We start from the raw sequence: 9431 nt of genomic DNA, 5'->3' as shown, positions 1-9431 counted from the left end.
GAGCAGTACTTGAGGAGGGGACGCAGCTGGTGCCCGGGAGCGGATGCTGGAAGTTCGCATCCCGTCGGTGGGGCCCGAGGCCGAGGAGCCCAGGCAGAGCCCAGAGAAAGGACACATGGTGAGCAGAACCACTAGTTGGAAAGGGGCGCAGGGATCCGCCGAATTTCTCTACGCCCAGAGCAATAGGGACCTATAGTTCCAGGTCGGGTTCCCATCACAGTCCCGGGATACCCCGACTTGAGGATACCCCGACTTGAGGGTTTCGGAACTGCTTGGATTAGCCGGCCTCCGGGTGGTGGCTTGCGCTCTTGGGGGAACGCGTGGAGCAGAAGGGAGGGTCTGCCAGCTTTTTCTCCTGGGTGTTTGGCGGAGCAGGAGATTACCCGGAGAGCGTCTGCGCTCCAAGTCCGCTTTGTGCCTTTGAGAGCCGGAGGGTGGGGGCGTCGCTGAGAGCTGGCCTCGCAGCATCCTGCGGAGGAGCCTCATGCGCACCTCTCCCCGCCAGGTGTTCCGAGTGGAGGTGCTGTGCAGCGGGCGCAGACACATGGTGCCAAGGCGCTACAGCGAGTTCCATGCACTGCACAAACGGGTGAGGCGGCGCGGACAATCGACTGATCCCGGTCTAACCCCTGGGTGGAAGGCTGAAGAGCTCTAGTCCCAGCCTCAGCCACCCCCATTACTACCCGAGCATCTGAAGGCCGCAGATTCTAGACAGACTGCCCACTGGCTGCAAGGTCCGGTGTGGAGAGGGCGCAAAGGGGCCGATTCCAGCTCACACTGACCTTATCCCTGTGTGCCCACCCGGCTTACAGGCGACCCTCACCCCTGTCCCAATCACCACTCACTAGGGTAGGGCCTGGAGAGGGGTCCAGAGAGGACTCTTGTCTAGGCTCAAGTGGGTTTAAGGGGCTCTGTTGGGATACGTGATGGCGCCTCTGTAACCTCCCGGCAGATCAAGAAACTGTACAAAGTGCCTGACTTCCCATCGAAACGCCTGCCCAACTGGAGGACCAGAGGATTGGAACAGCGCCGGCAGGGCTTGGAGGCCTATATCCAGGTGTGCGAGGGGCATATTCTTTTGCCTGGACAAGGGGTGTGACCCAGATAGAAAACAGTGATATGGGAGGGCTCTCACAACTTGGGGGTTGTTCACTACCCCAGCCTCAATTTTCTGAACAGTCGTGAGTTCCAGTATCCCTCACTGGATTGTTGAAAGGATTGAGTGAGGCAAGCAGAGGGCAGGTAGTCCCAACTCAATGAAAGCTAGTTCCCTTCCTTTCCAGGGTAAATTCTGAGGCACCCTTATGGTGCAATACCAGTGGAGGTTCTTGCCCACAACAGTGATGTGTGACTGCAGACTGGACCACTTTACTGGGCCCTAACCTGTGCAATCATACAGGGCCCAGCACTCAAAAGAGTCTTGTTCTGCTCTCACCGCCTTGAACTTCTTACTTGGAACTAAGTGTCTCACATTTTCATTTGCACTGGGCTGTGTAAATTAGTAGCTGGGTCTAATTATGGTTTCCTCTGTCCTCCTTTCTAGGGCATCCTGTACCTGAACCAGGATGTGCCCAAGGAGTTACTGGAATTCCTGAGGCTCCGCCACTTCCCCAGTGACCCCAAGACCAGTAGCTGGGGGTAAGGAGGGCCAGTGTTCAGGGAGGGCAGGGACACTTGGCAGCAAGCAAGGAAAGTTTTTCAGGGTTAGCCCTCTTTCTTCTCACATCTTCCAGGCCCTGGCTTGCCTGGTTCTCTCTCTGGGAGACATGACCTCCCTTATCAGCTTTCTTGACCCTGGTGGAGGGGCTGTTTTTTGGACAGCCTTCATTACACCAGCTACCTCTACCTCCGGAACTGGCTTGTTACAAATAGAAGCAGTGGTCCCCAGGGACTGAAGTTCTGGGCTGTCTCCACCCCACCCTCACCTCCCAGCCATCCCCAGGCAGCTTACAGTCTCTCTCTTCTTTTCAGCACCCTGGGGGAATTCCTGCTTAGGGACAGCAGGCAAGTCAAAGCCCTGGCCTGCCTACCTCCTGCTGCCCCCTGGTGGCTGCATAGTAGGAGGTGGGCCTGCAGCCTGGGGCCAGTCCTGTCCCTGTGGTCCAGGTTTTCCCTGCTGATGCCTCCAGAATCCATTTCCTACTCACCTTTTCCTTTGTGGGTCTTTGGTGATCTCAGTACTCCATATGGGATTTTGCCCTGCCTTCTCTCCATCCGCCACAGCTCATGACCCTTTCTTCCCAGCTCACAGCTGCACCACCGGCCTGTCATCAGCTTTTGCATGGATCCATACATTTCCACTCCTTCTCCAGGTTAGGAGGTGCCTGACCCATGGTGTGCATTTAGGGCTTGGGTACCAGGGCCAGGTGGGTGTGGGCCTACTATTTCTCTGCTCCTGGGACCTCCAGGCAGCACCTCCCTCAGATATCTCTTTGGAGCCACTACCTGCTGCTCCTCTAACCCTGTAGCCTGCTTTGCAGACACTAGTGAAATAAGCTTAGCTCCCTGAGTCTGCATTCCCCAGTGGCCTGGTTTTACCAAGCTGATGTGTGGTGTAAACAGATTGTGGCCAGGGAATGCCAATGCCTCATTTGGGTGGACAGCTGGTATCTGCCACCTTGGCAAGGGCTCTATTCCCAAGAGCTGCAGAAGCTGTGACAAAAAAAAAAAAAAAAGAAAGAAAAAGAAAAAGCTTAAGAAGCCACAGACCTGAGGACGGGCCCATCTCACACCACTCCCCACCCTCCACCATTTTATTTTTATCCTAGAGCTTCTGCCAGATGTGGTGGTGAACGGTGTGCTCCAGGGCCTCTATGGATTCAGTACCAGCCCAGCATCAGCCCAGGCAACACTGGACTGTTACCCAGCTCCTCTGCCACCTATGCCTTGATCAGCCCAGAAGACTTTGGGCCACCTGTCAGGAGTTATGTGCCTGTCCTGAATTTCATATAAGAACTAGGGCTGGATTCTCCTTTGGACTAGACCTAGGACTTAACTACTCTTAAACTCAGCTTGCACTGGCAGCTGGGGTGGTAGAATTCAGGTGCTCTTAGAGCCTAGGGGCCAAGGCAAGTCCATGGAGTTGAGGAATAAAGAGAGGAGTCAATTTGGAGTAGACTGAGAAGGTAACAGTTGTAGCTGTATTTCTTAACCTAGACCAGAAGATGGCAAGGGTAGTAAAGGCTGAGACATAGATCTGCAAAGTTCAGAAGCCAGTATTTTATGGGTAGTATCTAGGTACAGGTTCAGGCAGGAGCCTGAGGAAGGAAGCACCTTTAGAGCTACAAGAGATCCTCGACATGTTGGGATGCACACTTGGGGAATGTAGTACAGGTTCAAGAACCCAGCCCACACGCAGATTATAAAAACAACAACAACAACAACAACAAAAAAAACCCACTTTTTTTTAATTGGTCAGCATTGAGTTTGTTACAAAACTGGGCCTGTGGAATGTGAGGGGAGTGGGTCCGCTCCATCAGATGCTGGCCCTAGGGCCAGTGCAGCATGGAGCCCTGTGACGGGCTACGTTTTCCCTAGTGAGGGCAACAGGGCCTGCACAGGGGGTTGCTCAGAGGGATATGGTCCCTGGGGCCCTACTCCTTGGCGATGGCAAAGGGCTTCTCTACCTCGATCTTGCCACAGTCTGCAATGATCACATCTTTCAGGGGCTTGTCCCGACTGTCTGTCTTGGTGCTCTCTACCTTCCGCACCACCTCCTGAAAAAGAAAGGTGGTAACAGTAGGGCAGGATAGTCATGAGGTCTACCAATGGGCAACAGGCCTCAGGAGGGCTGAGACCCATATGGGATCAACAGCATATAAACATGGAGGCACCAAAATTCTGCTGAATATATGGCTAGGGTGCCAGGCCAGGGTGGGAAGAATAGATTTGACAATGAGTGGATGCAAGAGTTTTGTTCAGGACCATATTGGGCAAAGGATAAGGAGGAAGAAGGGAGTGGCCAGGGAGCAAGGTACCAAGTAACTCCTCAGGGACATCATGTTCAGCTGTACCCTATACAGTTCAGGATGGGAGTCTGCACAACCTTGCCTGAGTGATGGAATGGGTGATCCTGCAGTTGAATAGCTTCTACAAGGCCTCCTGTCTAGGGCCTAGAGGGATTTAGAACGGTGGGGGGATAGAGGTGCTCTTCTTTTTGGTTGAAATGGAGTCTTGCTATGTTGCCTAGGCTGGCCTCAAACTCTTAGTCTCAGTGATCTTCTCTTCTCAGCCTCCCAAGTAGCTGGGACTATAGTTATGTGCTCCAGCACCCAGCCAGGCTGTTTTATCTTTTTTATTTATTTGGTTTATTTAATTATTGGTTCTAGGGATTGAATCCAGGGGTGCGTAACCACCAAGCCACATCCCCAGGCCATTTTTATGTTTTATTTAGAGACAGGGTCTCGCTAAGTTGCTTAGGACCTCACTAAGTTGCCGAGGCTGGCTTTGAACTCATGATCCTCCTGCCTCAGCCTTCTGAGTAGCTGGGATTATAGGTGTGCACCATGGTGCCTGGCCAGGCTACCTATTTTTGAATGTTCTCTCCAGACACAAGCACTGGTCTGAATCTGCGGCGTTGGGTCTTTTGTGAATAGATAAAATTCATGGAGCCCCTGCCCTAGGGTTTGGGCTGAATCCCTGGTGAGAACTGTCCAGGTTTAGCCCCTGCCTCCAGAACTTACCATGCCCTCTAAAACTTTGCCAAACACAACATGTTTGCCATCTAGCCAGGCGGTCTTGACTGTAGTAATGAAGAACTGGGAGCCGTTGGTGTCTTTACCCGCGTTGGCCATGCTCACCCAGCCAGGCCCATAATGTTTCAGCTTGAAGTTTTCATCGGGGAAGCGCTCACCATAGATGCTCTTTCCTGAGAAAAGAAAAGAAGATGGGGGATCTGGGTTTGCCTAAACCAGGCAGACCTTTCAGGTGAGGATTTGAGGGGTATAACCAGTCCTCTGTACAAGTCCAGGCTAGAGAGGTACATAAAGACATAAAAGCTGACCCCTTCCTGTCCCTTAGCCTAGAGCCAAACCGTGCAGACTGAAAGCAAACAAGGCATCAGGACAGGCTGGTCACAGCGTACAGTAAGGATCGTTTTAACGCTTTTAACTAAGGCACATATTATTAACTACCCTTGGCTGTAACCTCAGGCCTGCATGGACAGCCTTTGGTGGACAGAACTTTCTAGAAAAAGACTGTTGTGGCTGACCAACTTGTCTTCCTAAGAATAAAAGACAGGAAAGACATAGTTGCAAAGTAGAAACAGGACAGAGATGAGTGTGGAGGAACCAGGGCAGGCAAAAGATAGGGCTGCCATTTGAGTTCTGCAGAGTAAAGAATTCCTTATCAATGAAATGAGCATAAAATAAAAGATGCTTATGAATTATGAATATGTGTCATGTGTCTGTCCATATGGGGGTTGGGGCCAGGTACATGACAAAGGGACTGGATCCACAGTCTATATACCACTTTTGAGACCCTAGTTTCAAAGATGGTTCCAGGAGAAACAATGGAACCCTCTTTCTCTCAGTCACTCTTGGAGATTCATACTGTGCATCTACAGGCTCAAGGTCTTGAGAAACCCAGCATTAAAAAAGCCATTTTCCTTGTTTGACCTGATATCATTTGATTCACTTGTACATGACAAACTGTTTCTATTCTCAATGCACCTGTGTTTGTCCTGTGGTTCCAAATGATGGAACCAGCTGAAAACTGCCCTAGATAAGGCCGACCAGGGAGATGTTGCTGATTGTGTAGCAGCCAGGAAGACCCCAAACCAAGAATGACTGGACCAACTGATGGAGAAGAAGTGTTTTGGTCTGTTTTCCACCCCTCACTCCCACACCAGGCAGAGACTAGACTGCTACAATCCTGCAGTGACTCCTGGCTGAGATGTTCCCACTTGAAGATCCTTTTTATAAGTCTCAACCAACTGCAAGATTTCAATTATTGCTGCTACCCAGAAAATCTCCAAATCTATATCCTTTATCTCCAGCCACTTTCCTAAGATACAAGGAATTCCAAACTCAAAGGGTTAGGTCCAATATCCATCATCATCCTTCTCTCTAGATCACTTATTCTTCGGAAATTTTTCCTGTGCACATTGCTTGATACTGTCTCTATCCCCCCCCACCCCCCATTTACTCATCCTTTTCTTCATCCCTGCAGCCCTCACTGCAATAATAGCCAATGCCTGGAGTGTGGACAGGGTGTGCCAGAAACTGCTCTAAGCATCTGACAGCAAACCACCCCATGAGGCAGGATAACAACTCTGTTTCAAAGATGAAGAAGCTAAGATGCAGAAAGGTTAAAGGAAGCACAAAGCTGGAATTCAAACCAAGGAGTTTCTGCTCTGACCCACTAGGCTATAATCTGCAAGGGTTAGGTCCCAAGCCACCCTGCTGAGCACAGCTGTGCCAATTCCTCAGCAGTCAGCTAGCTCTTGGCTCTACAGAGTAAATCCTGTCACATCATTTCCCCTCAAATCTTTTGTGCATGGGTATTGCTTCCATTCAAGCCTTTAGCAGGTCCCCACTCCTTAGAGCACGAAGCCCAAGTGCCTGGCCATAACACACCTCTCTGCACCCCGATGTATGCTCTAATTCCATTTTTACTACCCCACCTTTGTCAAGCTCCTGCCACAGAACAGGGTGGGACTCAGTCCTCATCCCTACCTCTTCTCTATCCACCTAGGACCCTTGCTCAAATCTTCTCTCATGTTCACAACGCCATTTCCTGATTACCTTGGCATCCAGTGCCTCCTGTTTGTCAATACTTCAACAATGGCTGACCCTCCTGGGCACTCACCACACTCCAGGCACTTAACACTCAGGATCTCACCTAATTCTTCCAGCCCTATGCTTCCCCACTCCCATTACAGAAGAGGAAACAGGAGCTCCAAGGTGTCATTGGCCTGAGCTCACAAGGTAAAAAGGTGGCAGATATTGGATCAAACATGACCATGTCTGACTCACAAAAACAATTTATATTATCCCGCTTTGTGCCCTGTTATCCACTTGCTGCATTGAGTTCCTTCTGTCTTACTTAAATCTTATGTTGCTATGTAGCTTTCAGAGTTTCTTCTAGAAAGACAATGACAAACAAATTGAGGACAGAGTCTGAGTCCTAAAAGCTGTATATGTCCCACTTGGGAATTTTCAGGTACAAAAAGGGAGCTGATGTCCTGCTGATCTTCATGTCTTCAGCCCTTTCCCTGCGGTCTGAGGGAACAGCTGGATGGGTCCCCAAGCATAGTAAGACCCATGGGTTAGTCCAGGGTATCTGTATTTCTGTCCTGTGCAAACAGGTAATGCAGAGATCTCTGGTGGGAAAGCACAAAGGAAAGAATACCTCTCACCCTTGCTGGGGCTTCCAAGGTGGTACATACCTGATCTGGAAATGCTCCCCACAAGTCTTCATTTTGCTGCCACCTCCTTACCCCACTCCAAAAGTATAGAGGCGCGGTGGGGAGAAAAGTCACCAGGCTATAGGCCTGTATCAGCAGGTATGCACAGGGAAAAGATCCTCTTAGGCCCACCTAACCCCCATCACTCTCTCTCCTTTGTACTGGTCCACTTTGCAGAGGATGCAGCTGTTCTCAATGCAAGTTAAGTGGCCTGCTCCTGGAGCTAGGGAAGGAAGGGACCTTGTTTGTCTGGCACAGCCTGACCCTTCTACCTGGGAAACTATAAACTTGACAGATCCCTCTTCCCAGAAGACTTGAGGTTACCTCCTGTGCCATCTCCCCTCGTGAAGTCTCCACCCTGGATCATGAAGTCCTTGATCACACGATGGAATTTGCTGTTTTTGTATCCAAATCCTTTCTAAAAAAAGGAATGAGAAAGTAAAGAGATGATATGAGACATCATATAGGCAGACATCAAATAAGCCCTGCAAGAACCAAGCCCACAATTCTTGCTCACAGAAGTGGCCCCATTATTGGCCACATTTATCATTGAACATGCTACTGAGTGAGTAGTAACTGTAGGCCAGACCCAGAGTGCACAGACCCAGTAACTGCCAAGACTCCATCTTCCTCTGCCTTTGTACAGTTGCCAGACTTGATACAATTCTATTTCATAGAATGCCTATCCCCTCTTTTCTTCTAACCACAAGATCAGATAGAAGGAAACAGAGACCAAGGAAAAAAGTCATCTGCTAGTTGAACTCAAAGTTGAAATACAAACTTCATTAAAGGGGTTGTGCCTTCAAACACTGTGCAGTATTCCAGGATAAAACATTCCTTATTCTTACAATACAGATACAGCAATATGAGGACAAAGGATGTAGCTCAGTGGGTAGAGCACTTGCCTAGCATATGCCAGGCCCTGGGTTCAATTCCTGGTATTGTAAAAAAAATGAAAACAAAAAACAAACCTCCTATAGCAGGATATGGTGGCACATGCCTGTGACTATCAGCAACTTGGGAGGCTGTAGAAACACAGTTTGAGGACAGCCTGTGCAACCTAATGAGACCGCCCCCGCAATCTCAAAATTTAAAAGGGCTGGGAATATAACTCCTGTGGCCCACTCCTGGGTTCAATCCCCAGTACTGGGAGAAAAAAAATGAAAATAGTAGGTTCCCATGGCCATAGTCAACTGGCCCTCAGAGAGGGCTACTGCTTCAAATGGGCCGCATTCTGCTGCCATTCCTACTGCAAGAGTTGACAACTTCTGCACCAGCCACTTACCTCTCCAGTGGCTAAGGCCACAAAATTATCCACTGTTTTTGGAACAGTCTTTCCGAAAAGACCGAAGACCACCCGGCCTACATCTTCATCTCCAATTCGAAGGTCAAAATACACCTAAGAAAAAAAGAACCATTTTAAATTTAGCCCCTTTAAAGGACCTTGGTTGGTAAGGAAGGGCCCAAGAAGCTCTTCTGAGGATGGGAGAGGGCAGTCATTTAAAGCAGTGGAGGCCAAACCCTGTGAAGTTCCAAACCCTCTTCTTGAAAAATGTGTTTGTTTGCACGCCCCATGCTCTCCAATCTTTACTCTAAATAAACAATGGGCCCAGATTCTAGATATTCACATAAAAAAGAAGAAAGGCACATAAGGGGCTTGCAAGTTTACCATGTAAATTTAAGCTGTAATTTCTCTGTGTTTTGTAACTGGAAGTGGCTAAAATGTTACAAGGAGAAAGGATTCGTCGGATTTGGTCTTTCACCATTTCTCCAGCACCGCAAGGTTATATGCAAAAGGACTGCTCCAGTGGCGGCAGCAGCTGGGCATCCCCGGCTCCAGTTAACTCCCCGGGTCAGGGTGGGGTTGGGGATTTGGGGAGGGTCCGGATCATTCTTTGGTCTGGATGGCACAGACGCCATAAGGACAAAGACACTAGAAGCCAAGGGTCGAACTCCCGGGCCCTAAATGCTCCGGGAACCACTGGCCAGCGACGGGACCCAGGCAGCGGAGCGCAGGCCGCGCCAG

The 9431-nt window shown here is 49.8% G+C and overlaps 2 protein-coding genes across 4 annotated transcripts in view; one reads left to right on the top strand and one right to left on the bottom strand.

The window, feature by feature from the left end:
• Window positions 1-3124, top strand: Snx22 (sorting nexin 22). Of its 3 annotated transcripts, XM_048793346.1 has the most exons (6): window positions 1-118; window positions 506-589; window positions 953-1057; window positions 1544-1638; window positions 2245-2312; window positions 2769-3124. In XM_048793346.1, exons 1-6 carry the CDS (start codon window positions 44-46, stop codon window positions 2888-2890), a joined length of 549 nt encoding a protein of 182 aa, XP_048649303.1. In that variant the 5' UTR covers window positions 1-43; the 3' UTR covers window positions 2891-3124. The 3 variants fall into 3 exon arrangements, with proteins under 3 accessions (XP_048649303.1, XP_048649305.1, XP_048649304.1); XM_048793348.1 differs by lacking the exon at window positions 506-589; XM_048793347.1 differs by lacking the exon at window positions 2245-2312 and having other exon boundaries at window positions 7-118.
• A 263-nt stretch (window positions 3125-3387) lies between these two features.
• Window positions 3388-9431, bottom strand: part of Ppib (peptidylprolyl isomerase B) — a 6282-nt gene continuing 238 nt past the window's right edge. The window contains exons 2-5 of the mRNA XM_015480076.2: window positions 8691-8804; window positions 7730-7823; window positions 4683-4867; window positions 3388-3716 (exon numbers count right to left, since the gene is read on the bottom strand). Of these exons, the coding sequence (XP_015335562.1) occupies window positions 3594-3716; window positions 4683-4867; window positions 7730-7823; window positions 8691-8804 (516 nt within the window). The 3' untranslated portion in view covers window positions 3388-3593. The remainder of the gene's footprint in view (window positions 3717-4682; window positions 4868-7729; window positions 7824-8690; window positions 8805-9431) is intronic.

This window comes from Marmota marmota, unplaced genomic scaffold (assembly GCF_001458135.2).
Source record: "Marmota marmota marmota unplaced genomic scaffold, marMar, whole genome shotgun sequence".
Lineage (NCBI taxonomy): Eukaryota > Metazoa > Chordata > Mammalia > Rodentia > Sciuridae > Marmota > Marmota marmota.
The sequence above is the reverse complement of the archived record's forward strand: the minus strand, read 5'-3'. Positions and strand labels throughout refer to the sequence as shown.